General features: G+C 42.2%; 1 protein-coding gene across 1 annotated transcript in view; it reads right to left on the bottom strand.

Moving 5' to 3' along the window:
• Window positions 1-604: 604 nt before the first annotated feature.
• Window positions 605-15,282, bottom strand: part of hs6st3b (heparan sulfate 6-O-sulfotransferase 3b) — a 91,981-nt gene continuing 77,303 nt past the window's right edge. Inside the window, exon 2 of the mRNA XM_035408304.1 lies at window positions 605-4,117. Coding sequence (XP_035264195.1) covers window positions 3,406-4,117 — 712 coding nt within the window. The 3' untranslated portion in view covers window positions 605-3,405. The remainder of the gene's footprint in view (window positions 4,118-15,282) is intronic.

The following is a 15,282-nucleotide window of genomic DNA, read 5'->3' as shown; positions in this document are numbered from 1 at the left end:
GCCCCAAATCATTCCTGCCTAGGATCAAGAATACACATTCTCTCCTAATCAGGCTCGTCGATCTTTACATTTTCACACCATTTTGATAAGGCTCAGAACTAAATTTTTTATGAACTCAGTTCTTCAGCCTCTCTATCACACCGAGTTCCTCCAAGTCATAAATGAAAAGAAGTGACATTTGAGATAGTCTTACAATAATGTCCCAAGACCCAACAATTCATTTCCCCCCCTGTAGGTGACATGGGGGGTGGGGGTGGGGGGCTCTGGTCTTAATTGCAAGAACAATTTATTGTAATATTCTTAAACCTAAGGGGGCATTCAATACAAATAAAATTTATAACATTTTTGAAAATATTTTCACTACAACATGTTCTTGTCACCCAAAACATGTAAAAAAAATTTTAATATTTTTTTCACTGCTGGGACACAGGAGGATAAACTGAAATTTAAATGTAAAAATTTTTAAAAGTATGATTATGATATCCATTTAGGAAACACTTGGCAGATTCAATACTAAACATGCACACTCAGGCACATAAGTAAATGCTTGTGCATGTACAGTATTATGTCTCCAATAAGACTGATTAATCCAACTATCCTTGATCAGGTTTCAGGTGAAAACATATGCTTCCACAGTCAGTGCTTTATACAGTACCTCTGCGAAGGAAAATGGCACTGGATTGCCAGAAAATAATACAGCAAAGTATGAGGTTTTCATTCCAAATAATTTAACAAAATAATTATAACTGATAATCAAGGTGAAGTACAATTTGTAAAAAAAAAAAACAAAAAAAAAAAAAAACTGTGATCTCCTCTAATATTGATAAAAAACAAAATACTTAATTTTCATTATGAATCATTTTGAATGAATAACTTTGTCTTTCCCTTTTTAAAATAGCTTTGTCTTTCTAATTTGGCAATATGACTAAGGTGTGTGAAATGAACAAATTAAAACAACAGCAAACAACAACAAACTGTTGATTACAAATTTTCTCCAGAATGTCACCAGAATACCTGCAGTATTTAAAGCTTCAAATATACAAAAGCAGACAAATAGCACTTAAATAAATTAAAAGGCAAATAAATATCACTATAATATAATATAGAATTTATAGTCACATGGAAGCCACAGTCCTCTGCCCGTTCCTCAACCTTGTTCTGTGCTCCTTTAAAGTGGGCTTCAATGGTGCTTTCTGTCTCTTAGAGATTCACAATGGCTGTATTTCTGAGATGACATAGGCCTATTTTCCTTATGTAAACTTTACATTGTTTTACAGCCAATCTTAGAAACGTATATTACTCTCTGGAAATGAGTAAGTGCTTTATCTCATACATAATTATCATTGAACTTTAATTAATACATGAACTGGCAATGTGGAATTAATTGTAAACTTGAAAGTAGTGAAAATGTACTTGAGAATACTTGGAATACTAATGGAAAAGCAATTCATTCCGTTAACATGTCCAAATACAAGTAACCAACACTCTTGCCGCAAATTTATAAATTCTTGGTGCATCCAATCAAAGGCTTTGTCACAGAGCCCTGCTGGTGCCTATATATAGCCATACTATACAGCCTGTTCTTTGAGAATGTTGTAATGGCAATGCTGTGCTTCTCTCGTGGGCATTCCGCTGGAATTAGAATCTCTCACACAGCCAGCCATTTCTTCAGCTGGAGCAACAGAAATGTGTAGAAGCACAGAGTGTGACCAAGTTATGGATGGGCGAGGAATGCTGATATCGCCATTCAAAGCCTGCTTGTGCACACACATACTGTACCACGCTGTCCCATTTCCCGCAAATAAATTATTCATATGTACGAAACGTTTACTAAACCGAAACAAACATAAAACGAAAAAAAAAAAATTCCTTAGCTCTCGGCGCTTTCGGTAATTTTTTTTGAGAGAGCTTTTTTGTTGGACGTGTGGAAAGTTGTGCTGTGAGATATTCGCGCCGGGCGGAATGTAAATTCGAGTGCCCCTCTCGGCTCCGGTGAGCCATGGTTCGGTTCCTCGCGCGTCCTTAATTGACTTCACACTTCAGCTCATGCGGATGGTGGCCGGTAAAAGGAGACGAGTAGTGCGTGGGGGCCAGAGCAGAGGATCTTAAACTGTCCCATTTGATTCAGAATTCCCACCGACGCTGCACTCCCCCTCCCTCATTTAGAAGGTTTCCTGGGTTGTGAGAATACGTTGTGAAATTAAACAGATCCTGACATTTAAAGGAAGCACATGGAATAAAGACAAGAGAAGCAGGCTTATATAAATGGCAAGGTGTTATAAACAATTGCTTTTGTCCATGCAGCCTGACACCAAATGCTCTGCAAGTCTGCATTGTTGAAGAATGGAAATGGTTTAGAAACTATGATTATTATTATTATGAATAATCATCATCATCATCATCAATAATAATAATAATAGTAATAATAATAATAATAATAATAATAATAATGGGTGACTGATTTTTATTGCATGAAGCTCAGTGCGGCAAAATGTCAGTCAGTGCTATTTTAACATCAATCTATATTTTGGTAGAGTGCTAGAGTAGAAAAAACTTTTGCACAGCATGCCATTAGTGTTTAACCTTTTTTAAATTAGTCCTACTCAGCTAAACAAATAGCTGTGTTCATTGTGCTGCATTATATGCAGCTGTAAAATTATATGCATTGATACATTAGAAAGAGCTCAGAATGACAATACAAAACTTATGGAGAATAGATACTTATGTCTACTGCCAACTTGCTGTCTGTCATGACTGAAAAAATGGATTCCAATTTGTCAGTCATCGTTAAGTTGGCCATTCCGCTCATTCTTTAGCTTTTTCTTTTACAAACATGTCACGAGTCACGAGTGCCAAACACTGCTTTGTTATATAGTCGTGTATTGAGCCGATATGAACCTGTCACAAAGACTGCCAGAGCGATGACTGGGGTCCAGACTCAATCTCTGAAAGCTCTGTAAAAATCAATACCGCCATCTTCTCTTGGTCATGCCACCTTCACGGCTCTTTCGCTGTCAACGGGCGTTACAATCGCTATGATTATGAATAACCGGGCATGGCAGATATCAGGAGCAAACGTGCGAAGACAAATATGGGAAAAAATCAATAAATAAATAAATAAATAAATCCATCCGTAAATGTAAGACACTGAAGGATACTCCAAGGCAGAGATGCTGTGAGAGCCACAGGCTCGGAATGAAAATCTCAGGAATGAAAATGCAAGAGATCAGCTCACACTGAAGCAGAGAGGAGGACGGAGAGTGGGAGGGAGAGATATACAGATAGATAGCCAGAGACAGACAGAGAGAGCGAGGGAGAGAAGTGGGCAGAGGGGCAGAGAGGATAGAGAGAGACCAGACCGGTGTAGCGTCCGTCTCCAATGGGCGGCGAGGCGGGCCGGTGACATCACCAGCGTACCACCTGGCTGGCATAGTCCTCGGTGGTGGCGACGGCGGCGTCCTCCTCCTGCCGACGCTTGGACAGGAAGGCCCGCTGCTCCCTCAGCCAGCGGCGCTCCTCGCGCCTCTTCAGCCGCTCCTCCTGCCGCTCCCGCTGCCGGGTGAACTGGAAGCGCTGGAGGAACAGGTCCTTGGCGTAGTCGTAGAGCTGCACGTCCAGGAAGTTGAGCTCCTCGATGTGGCGGCGCGTGTCCTCGCTGATGTCCACGTTGGCGGCGCGCGTGCTGTTGATCTGCGTGAAGGCGGCGATGAAGCGCAGGCTGAAGGTGCGCTCGAACAGGTACTGCGTCTTGCGCTGGAACTCGGTCAGGCCGTAGAAGGCCATGTTGCGCAGGTTGCTCTTGGCGCTGCTCAGCAGGATGTGGTTGCGGTCGCTCTCGTTCATGGAGGACAGGTTGTAGCAGCCCACCAGGCTGAGGTCGGCCAGCATGCGCACCTGCCGGTTGTTGGCCAGGTTGGACGGGCAGTCCATGAACTCGGGCAGGGTGACGCCGGCCCAGTCGTCGCCGCTGTAGCAGGTGGGCAGCTCGTCCTGCGTGGGAGAGCGCCCGTCGCACATGTGCAGCGAGGTCTTCCAGGTGGCCCCGCGCTGCACGTGCTTCCACTCGCTCAGGTACCGCGACACGGGGTCCCGCAGCATGGTGATGTAGTAGAAGTTCCTGCAGGGGGCGACAGACACGTGGGTAGGAGGACGTCAATGACAAGATTCTATGGTAGAGTTTCTGTGTTTTATGAACAGCAGGGGGAAAAAAACACAGGCAGCGAGTTTTGGGGCCCGGCCAAATTACATTTTAAAGGGCCTATCAAGTGCAACTTGGAAAGTGGAGAGTGGATGAAAGATGGCATCGTAAAGTCTCTTTTTTAACCTCTTAACAGACAGCTATTGCAGCTTTCTGAAGGAAAATACCATAAAATATGATCTATAACTTGTATCTAATTGGAGTTCCAAAAGCTTTTTACTGGGAAAAGTCAATAGCTATTTGAAAATACACACAGAATAAATGTTTCCTTTAAAATGTTTAGAATGTTCAATATCCACACCCCAAATCAATGAGCCCTTACCGGGGAGAAATTATGACTGAACGTTGCATACAAATAAACTCTTTCCTGGGGTTTTATTTTGAAAGAGCAGGCGGCTTTAACATGCGTGTAAAATACACCTCCCTTCACTCTGTCCGATGAAGGTGTAAAAGAGTGCTGCCATTGCAGCTCTCACTGTATATTGTGCTAACACAGATATTTCACTCAACAACTGCCCACCGCGCTCTACTCCACCGTTCAAAGGAGAAATATATTCCTTTGGCGGTCTCGCAGAGAGCAGTTATTAAATGAAACACATTCTGTCCAGCACCTCGCTGCCTGTCGGCCAGAATGGGCATTTTCGCCTCAATCCGGGGAAGGCCCGGGACAGCCGGCGAGCGGGAAGAAAAATGAGACAGCTTTACGCCAATTTATCAGCTCTCAGCAGCGCGGAGGACGTTCGCGGGAAGGCAAGAGCGCACCCGGGCGCCGCAACATTAGCCACCAGAACGCGCCGCGGAATGCAGAACAGCAGCCGGCGCATTAACATCACATTAAACAGAGCAGGACGTGGCTGCGGTCGCTCTCGTTCACGGACGACAGGCTGTAGCAGCCCACCAGGCTCAGGTCGGCCACGTTGCTCACGAGCAAAATTCTGCGACTAACGGCCCACCGTCGCTCTTCTTTGTAGTGCGTTTTTTTTTGCCGGATTGTACTTCCTGGTCTTGCTTTGAATATTATTTTCTGTGTTGTATGGATCACAGTGTTTGTGTATTAGTGTATTAGATTGTGTATTAGTGTATGAGTGTATTAGTGTATTTCTGAGTGCGTACCCCCGGCCATTTTCTTGCCTTGGAAAGCGATTGCACCATCTCTCATGTACAGGCCTATACTGGGTTAGACAACATCCTCAATGAGTTAATGCTGTGAGATAAGTGCGCTCTGGGATTTGCCTGTTGCCCGTTTGTGACAAATGCTAATTTGCCCGATTTGCAAATACAGTAATTACCCAAATGCCACTTCAATTTATGATTGTGGCTTGCAAAGGAGTGCCCTAGCAAGGGGGACAGATGCATATTTAAAAAGGCATTGGTTTGCAAGAGGCACTGCAGATCAACTCATCATCTTATGCATTAATAAACCATGTGTCATGATTACTGCATCAGCACAGCACCGGCTCTGTACTGATGTGAACTTGCAGGGTACAGCACTCAAATGTGCGTCGACGGGGCTACGTATACCTCAGGTACATTCTCAGAGACCATATGAATAATGGACGGATCACTGATCCTAGAGAGGTGGCAGTGAGCCTTCAGACCCCCCCCCCTCCTTTCTCAGCACACCCTTCTCCCCTCCTCCCTCATCACACCCTTCTCCCCTCCTCCCCTCCTCCCTCAGCACACCCTTCTCCCCTCCTCCCTCATCACACCCTTCTCCCCTCCTCCCTCATCACACCCTTCTCCACTCCTCCCTCAACACACCCTTTTTCCCTCCTCCCTCAGCACACCCTCCTTTCTCAGCACACCCTTCTCCCCTCCTTCCTCATCACACCCTCCTCCACTCTCCCCTCAGCACACCCTTCTCCCCTCCTCCCTCAGCACACCCTCTTCCCTCCTCCCTCAGCACACCCTCTTCCCTCATCACACCCTTCTCCCCTCCTCCCTCAGCACACCCTCCTCCCTCATCACACCCTTCTCCACTCCTCCCTCAGCACACCCTTCTCCCCTTCTCCCTCAGTACACCCTCCTCCCTCATCACACCCTTCTCCCCTTCTCCCTCAGCACACCCTCCTCCCTCAGTACACCCTCACCATCCATGGGAAGCTGCTGCTGCTTCAGCACCAGCTGAAATCCCAGCTCTTCTGTTCTCTGCTCACTGGCATTCATGCTCTTTTAGCTTTTAAAAATGTTTTTAAAAAGTGCTTAAGTAATTGTTTTCACACACACACACACACACACACACACACACACACACACACACACACCAATATAACTGCATTACTTAGGCAAAAGACAATTTAGCAAAATAATGAATTGAATTGAAATCACTGACATCCAGTGTCATTAGAGGGAAAATTGATGATAAATTGAGTGACTGACATGAACTGTGCTCAGAGGAAAACACGCAGATTAAAGAATGATTAAGGCACACATTACACCTATTATAAGATACCAGCACAGCGTCGCTTGTGTGCCCGGTGCCCCCCCCGACACCGCAGAAGCGCTAACACTTTATATTTTATTATCATTTAAAGAGCACTATTGGCAGTTCAGAGCTAAACCTAGCAGGGGTAATTGCTGGGATAATTTTACATCTTCCATATTCTGCTGGAACAGCTGGGTTTTTATAGCAGTGATTACAGCAAACTTTCTTCCTGAGTGGTGAAAGACCAGTGGACTATACTGGAATTTACAGGCACTTGTATCGTTATCTTGATGTTGTAGCTTGCTGTCATGCCTTCTAGTTCGACGTAACATTACTCTCTGACCTAGCCTATGCTTACTGTGTGAACTGGACTTAACATGTTCATGGATATGAATAACTGTTACATAATGAGTATTGTACCTTATCGGACCTGTGTTTTGTAGTTGTTCCAATGACCTTCAGTATGCACTTATTGTTGTTTTGGATAAAAGCGTCTGCCAAATAAATTTAATGTAATGCAACCAGCTCAAGAAGATTTGTGTCTTTGCCTGTGGATTCTGCCCACTGACAAGTCTGTTGTCTGCTCTCTCTGACTCTTCCACATAAAATCTTATAACATTTGATCTATATGATATAATGCAAACCTACGCTTGCTAAACTTAACAGTTTATGCGATGGTTGAATTATGCACACTGCTTTCCAACAGGCTGATATGAATATTTCCTAAGTGTTAAAGTTAAGTGTTCAAGTGTTATTTGCTAAACTCTCGCTAAAGTCAGTTACAGACAGACAAACAGGCACGCTTGCACACACGCACACTTGCATGGAGCTGAGGGAAAGGTGAGAATTGCTTAGAAAGTGTGGGAGGCAGACACAAAAATTAATTTAGCGAGTGTGAAGGCAGTGCAAATGCAGTTCTAACAATATGATTGGACTGTGAAAGCCAAGGTTAATCTTCCATGATGCTTCATTTCTCAATTAGAGGTGTAAGAGAAATGTGTGTTAGAGCTGTTGCTTGTGCATTCACGGTATCTTACACTGATTCAGTGTGGATTTGGTAGAATGGGAGGGTGGCACAGTTACAATTCTCCAACTACACATTTTACGTGGAAAGAGAGAAATGAAGAATTTGCTCATTCATTAAGGGAGTCAGAGATCACCTCTGTTTACAATGAATGCCGTCTTACGGACAAAACCTCAGTGCACAGCACGCTAGCTTTGTCAGAAGATGAAAGCCATATACAGAACCAGGCCAGCAACAATAACAGCAGCCCTCACACTGCTGTAATTATATCTCATTACAGCAATGGCTAGTAGCAGGATTGCCAGTATATCGTAGAATATTTATGATGAATCAACTCTATTATATTAAAATACACTTTAGAGTACATGATATAAATCAACACTGTCAATTGAAATGGTTAATTAAATTAGTGCCGAACAATTTATTGTGCACTGGTGAGGTGATCAAATGCAACACAACATTATTGTGGAATGGTCAGGGCGAAAAGAACAGATCTAATTATTAACATTATTAAATCACTTCTCTGTTGATTAGTCAGTTATGAGTTTGAATTATTCTAGCTCAGTCAATACCAGGCATGCCAACACTCTTCCTAGAGTACTATGCCTTTTTCAGTTCCTAAACTACTTCAGTAACTGTGTTCCAATGAGTCTGTCGTACTTCAAAGACATAGGAGCATGTGATGCTTGCTCTGGGCCCCTCCTTGTTGCTGCTGATATAGTACAACAGAATCATTTCAAACCAGGAAAATGTTGGTTACCCTCTCTTTAGTTTAGTTTAGTTTATTTGGCAATAAAATACACGGTACAAAAGACGTGTCTAAAAATAATCAAGGACAGCACAAAGAGTCACAGCCTTGTATCCATTTTGATCCTTGTTCTAAGCACATGAAACAGACAGCACATAATACATAGACGGCAATAATTCAATTTAATTACATCTTTATTACGCAGTATCTAGCAACATAGATGTAGAAATATATACGTTAATAGGAATGTTCCCTTTCTTTGCTAATTGTCCCCTGTCCTTACTCTGGGACCATATCAATAAGCTACTTCTTGACTTCCACCTTGAAGTTATTCATGTCCAGTACCTGTTTGATGACCAATGGCAGCTCATTCCAGTCCTGTGCGCCAGTGAATGTGAATAAGCATTGACCCATCTTTGTTCTGCACCTTGTTGGGAGCATATTTGTTATGCTAGATCTAGTGCTGTGACTATTGGGCTTCTTTTACTCTTTGCAAAGTCGTTGGCCGTTAGCTGAAAGCCTGAGGCAGTTCCTCTCAAGCAGATTGGACTTTGTAGCCAGAAACCTAGTTCGAGCATTAACTTTTCCCAGTTGCAAGGCCATTCCCTCACCCCCTGGACTATTATCCAGCATACAGCCCATTTTTGTTTTAGCTGTGATAATCTTTGGTCTTAGCTCCAGCATGAACCAGCCAGCGGCCTACTTCATCCAGGGCCTAGATCTGCACAAAATGGATTCAATTTTGCCCAGGTGAGAGCCAGTTGTCGCACAGCCAGATGCTGAAGATTGAAAGCTCTTCTCCTAGCATCCTTTGGAGTGTACTCAAGTCCTTATGAGAGATGAGCAAGACAGAATCCCCAGAATACAAGCACAAATTGCAAGAGCCTGCATCTATCATATCATTTGTCTACAATAAAAAGAGCAGTGGCCCAAACACACTTCTAAAACGGGACTCCGCAGCCTATAAGTTTGGCATCTGATACTGAGCCATTGACCTCCATTCAGTGGTCCCTATTAGCCAAATATGAGCCTGTACACTTGACCGCTGTAGCATCCAGCCCCAGGGCCTTCAACTTGTTAAGCAGCAGTTGATGGTTTACTGGGTCAAAGGTCTTTTTAAGGTCAGGCAACACCATACCACACAGTATTCCTTTATTTCCTTTCTGATAAAACTTTAAATAAAAGAGGGATAAGTCTGTAGAATACTTATAAAACCCAGATTGGAATTTGCATAGGAGATCTTGTTTGCCAACATATTCAAACATCTGGTCATGCACTATACGCTCTAAGATTTTAGATGTTACACTCAAAATGGATATTGACCCATACTTTTTATCACCCCTTTTGTAATAAGGGATGACTTTTACATGTCAATGTATTATGGTACAATGCAAGGGTGTAACTTCAATTTTAATATGGGGTGGTTAGCGAGGGGGTAATTTATCATTTATAGACCCAGAGAACTGCAAACATCTAGGGGGTCCAGGGGCCTGCTCACCCAGAAACATTTGTTTAAAAGCTCAGCTATGAACTTGTCATTTCTGGTTAATTGAATATTTCTTCCTGTTGCTTTATTATGATTTTTTTCTCATCATCATGCTGTATTATTAGGGCTTTATTTGGCTTGTTTTGTAATACTGGGGGGATGTAACCCCCCTATCCCCCAATAAATTATGCCTTTGGTACAATGCTTTGCTCCAGAGAGATTTTAATTAGATATTCAACACAATGAACTATTTCCTGAGCTCCATCTTTCAAAACCCAGCAAAATATTGTCCAGGCCATTGGCTTTTGCTACATTGGGTTCGGTCAACATTTCAGCCGAGTTCTCAACTGACACTTTGGTTAATGTAAATGAGTTGGTCAGAACTGCTTGGTTAGCATAAAACCTCTGAACAAATTCATCCCCATAAACTCCTGTGTCGGGGGGCAGTGCATGAACACTGAGGTAGTATTATTGCTACTGAGGTAAAGAATGCATTGAATTTAGTGGCCACCTCAGCTTTATCAAATTGTCTCTTGCCTTGATAGACATCTATCTTGCCTTTGATTCACATCTATAGTAGTATCTTCCACTACTTTCCATAGCTGCTTCAGCTCATTCCTATTTTCCCTGATTTGTTCCATGTAGTACTCCTATTTGCCAACTTCATTTCATCATGTTTTATCTACATCAGCTTGTTCCTGGGATTTCTTAAATTTAAGCAATGCCTTAAATCAGGGGTGTCAAAGTCCTGTCCTGGAGTGCTGCAGAGTCAGCAGGTATTTCTGGTTTCCTTTCAATCAACAGTCAATCAAGGCCTTGTAAATGAGGTGAGCGGACTCTTCAGTCAGTCAATGATTCAAATTCATCACTTGTGCTGAAATGTACCAAAAATCATCAGACAATGCTGTCTTCCAGGACAGGAGTATGCTACCGCTGCCTTAAATCTTCTTAAAAGCAAGGAGTCTGAGACTAAATTAGCCAAAAGTATATTTCTGGCCATTTTTATTTAACATATTTAGAAACCTAGTTATAAGTCAACTAATATTGTTGTCAAATATGAGACAATAATTCAATGGCCAGCTAGATAGCCAACTCTATTCGCAGGTCAAGGCAATAACAGTCGTCACATAGGTTTTATGATCAGTATTCTATTTTGTTGCCTTCAGTACGATCACTTCTGTATTACTTTTTCTGTGACCATTTGATCATTATCTACCATTAATATAGTAATATATTAATATAGATAGCAGACTTAATATGTGACAATTTTATTTGTCTAATTTTCAGGCAGAGCAGAGATAAAGAATTCATACTTTCAACAACAGAAGGTACATACAGTATATGCATTACTTCAAGGAAACTGAATGGAAGCAAAATATAATAAACTAAAATATATTTTCAAAAAAGTTGACATATTTGCATTTATGACAGTACCCTGCATTTCTGGTAGGGTAGCTTGTTATACAAATTTAATATCATGCACTTTTCTGTGATCTGCAGGGCTTAGCCTGGATCTGCCACAAGCAGCTCTGAGACAGAAAATGAAATTTTCTGTACGTGCTGGTCCAAGATCAATTTGCTCATTGCACTTATTGCTCTGAGAGATAGGGCCGGGAGTAGATGAGGTGATCTTGGTTTAGGGCTTAAACTGAATGTCTCCCCAGAGCTCAATGGCAGATGGCCAAAGTCTCACACATTTATTGTGATCTCTAGAAAGATCCGCTGGTATACACAAGCTCCCTGTTCCATCAGCGACTCCAACGCCCCGCCTCACCCATTCCATCCTACCTATTCTACCACCCTACTCCCATCTGACCTACAGCACCACCAAACATTTGTCTCCCTGAAATGCACCTCAATATATCTGGAAATCAGAGGCCATGGTAGGCTGTCTATAACACAAAAGCCTGGTAACAGAAACAGCTTATGGACAAAGAAAAGAACTGTAGCCTTGCTAAAAGATAAATTGTGACTAAACAATACAATTCTCCAATTTTTCAGAGGCCTTTTTGTGGAGAAAACATAGACATTTTTCCTTTTTAGCCTTCCTAATCCCACCCAGCAAACATGAGTTTGTAGTAATCTTAGTTATTGGATTTAAAAAACAGCCCCGAATCCCCTTATACTCTACTTTTCTAGCATACATATATGGCTTCACTTATATCCATATGTATGTTAAAACATATCACATGTTTTTATATATTCCGCAGCAAAGTTAACAGTACAGTGACTCATTTTAAGTAAGACCAAGAAGAATATTGAGGCCGCTTCCCTGAATGATTCATACTTTTTTTCTCTGTTCCCACATAGCTGGGGTGTAGTAATCCATTGGACATCCTGATTTCCACTTACTTTCTCTACAGAATGTGTAATTATTTCCATGCTCCTATTTGATGAGTTTAGTGGTATTACCTTTTTATAATGACACAATGTAATGTAAAAATAAATTCTCAGGGCAAGCCCCCAGAGGAACCCTTTAATTATTTTCCCACGAAGACAGCGTGGATGTTAGCGTGTGAGGCGGGTTCGCTGCTCTTAGTAATGGCATCTGCTAGGTCCGTGTGACGATAGTGTTGGCCCCTGCTGGGTGCAGCTGCGTACTGATTCTTCCTCCTGTTGTAGGAGGACTGGAGACAGCGTCTCATTAGCCTGTCTTTGGGACATAAACACAAACACTGCTATGCTCTGGATGAGACCCAAAGTGAAAAGGTCACCCGCAAACCTGTCAGAAGGAATAAGTATCCAGCCCGCACTCATCTTCCAAAAAACAAGGCTTGGACCTGTAATTTTTTTTTGTAAGTACAACCAGGAGTACAGCAATCACACGTCAGTAATGACCTACTCTTTGTTGGTCATTTGCATTCTTTAATGACCTCCTCTTTGTCTGCCATCCTGATTCCTTAATGGCCTCTCGTTGTTGGACATCTGCATTCAACAGCAGAACTGGAAGTGGCTATTATTCTCTTTGCTTGAGTGGGTAAACAGGGAAATTGAGCTGGAAATGGAACTTTATAATATCAAATAACATTGAGGGAATATCTCATCAGACACTATCAAAGGCAGTGAACATGTTTAAGCCCTTTCCAAACATTGGTTAATCATAGATTAATAATGGATGGGATCCATATTGCACCTCTGGCGATTCCAGAAAGCTCATTTGAGAAACAGCAGTGTGGCACAACTGAGGACACAGAAAATGTATGTAATCATACTGCATCCCAAAAGCTGCATTGGTCTTGCCCCTTGCGGAATAAAGCTAAGATTGGCCAACACTTGCATAAGTATGACAAATACCATAATTAAAACACTTTTTGGTCAGTGGTTCAAGGACTAGCATTTAACTAACTTTCTTCTGAAAAGTTGTATTGAATAAGACTTATTCTGTGCTTCTTCATATAGATTGCAGCATAAGTGCAGTTTGGAAGGAGGTATGGCCCTTAATGTTCAAGTGAAAATTATTCCTGAAAATATTTGTTGAGCAATAATAGCCATTGCACACTAGCAACAGCCTTCCTCCACTTCTGAAAGGACTCTTCTCTTCACTAAGGAACATATGTTTATGGTTAGTTTCCATAGAGAATAATGTGTTATGTATGCAAAGTATGTACATATAATTATACCGTTTTTTGTTTTTTATAATTGAATAAAGAATCAGTAAATACTGGGCAGTAAAATCAGACAACACAGCAACATCTTTTGTGTTAACCCAACTCTATGGTTATTTGTGTAAATCTACATAGGCTAAAAGATACTCAGTCAGTGTAAAAAGTTTCCTGTCAGAGTTGCTTTTACTCTGAGCACTGCATAGTTAACTTCTACGTCTGTGAGGACAAAAGGAGACCGCTGAAGGACAAGGCTCTATATAAAGTAACAGCGGCCTGCTCCATTGCTTTAGATGCAGATTGGCACCTGTGCCAGCTGAGAGAAGCAATTGACACAGGCCAACGTCAAAGCCTCTGACTGTTTCCTTCTAATGGCCTGTAATTAACATTAATGACACAACTCCACGTCGCTGCCCTTTCCCATAATTGCACACCACTGAAACAGAGGCTGTACATTTAGCCTCTGAAACATGGGCTGTGGGTGGAGGCGCTTTGTCTTCATCAGGTTCATCTTCCAGGGATGAGTCTGAGATCTGGATGGGAAGTTCATAAGGGAGAATTCTTCTTGAGACCTTAGGGCTGATATCAATACTAAAGTTGCGTTCTCACCGATTCCGGCGAGGGCGCATGTGGATGCACCGGACCCCAGACTGTCTGTTTTAGGGGCCTAACACAAACAAGTGCATCTATCCAATCAGGTCTGGGCAGTGTTCCACCACAAAACACATTGTCAGGATGGCTGAGCGGTCTAAGGCGCCAGGCTCGAGGTGTTCTGCCTTCCACTTACATGGGTGTTCTGGTCTCCGAACGGAGGCGTGGTTTGAATCCCACTTCTGACACACTGCGGTTGGTTTTGGCTCCCCGTTTTCAAAATTTGAACAATATGGCGAACCATTGACAAACTTTCTCCTATTTTACCTAAACAGTCTGCTAAAATATGTTTCTGAAAACATTTGAGGTGAGAAACACTGCAGTTGCCAAATCTTGATTCGTATTTGCTCTGCCATGCCTAGTTTGAAAGTTTGATTTGAGTTGTGTGAACCAGAGTGAGCTGCATTGGATGCATTCATTTGCACAGAATAAGGATGGAGTATACTCTATGCAAATACAGAACTGGCGAACGTTCCACATCACTCGCTGGACTCCTTCAATCATGCACCATGCAGCCTCTCCATAGAAAATGAATAGAATGTGTCCAGTGCTAGAATTGGTGAGAACTCCCTGTACGACTGAGCAACAGAGTTAAGTAACGAGTCGTTATATGCTATAAGCGAGGATCTTTATGGATTGTATTGGGGGAGACATAGATATTAAGAAGGTTGTGTCATGTGACCTCAGGTAACTGGCATGGAGCAGCGGTTGTAAAGATTTTCAACCGTGGTAGTTAGTTACAGTATGGTCAAGCACATATGTAAAAAAACAATAGCTTTTCTTTTCCTGTTATAATGGCTAAGATTCAATGAAATCATTCTTGATCTTGCATGTTTTATCAAATCAAAATGAAGACCACCCATGTTGTTAATACATTGTATTTCACCCCCTTCCTTAAAATTAAAAATGTGACAAGGGAAATCATACAAATACCTGAAAAATGCAATGTAACTTTCTACTGGAATGAAAAGACACATCAAATAAATTCTGCCCTTTTCATCTTTTCCCTAGCAAATGCTCAAAGTTGTGGTGTCTTCTGAAACTCACTTCACAGAAGCTTGTGGAGCACATTTCAGGCTGCCTGAGCTAAGCTATAACTTTCTGGTCTCACCGTCGGAGTGTTGGATGGAGGCGAGAGATCTCTTCCC

Source organism: Anguilla anguilla, chromosome 3 (genome assembly GCF_013347855.1).
Source record: "Anguilla anguilla isolate fAngAng1 chromosome 3, fAngAng1.pri, whole genome shotgun sequence".
In the NCBI taxonomy this organism is placed as follows: Eukaryota; Metazoa; Chordata; class Actinopteri; order Anguilliformes; family Anguillidae; genus Anguilla; species Anguilla anguilla.
The sequence above is the reverse complement of the archived record's forward strand: the minus strand, read 5'-3'. Positions and strand labels throughout refer to the sequence as shown.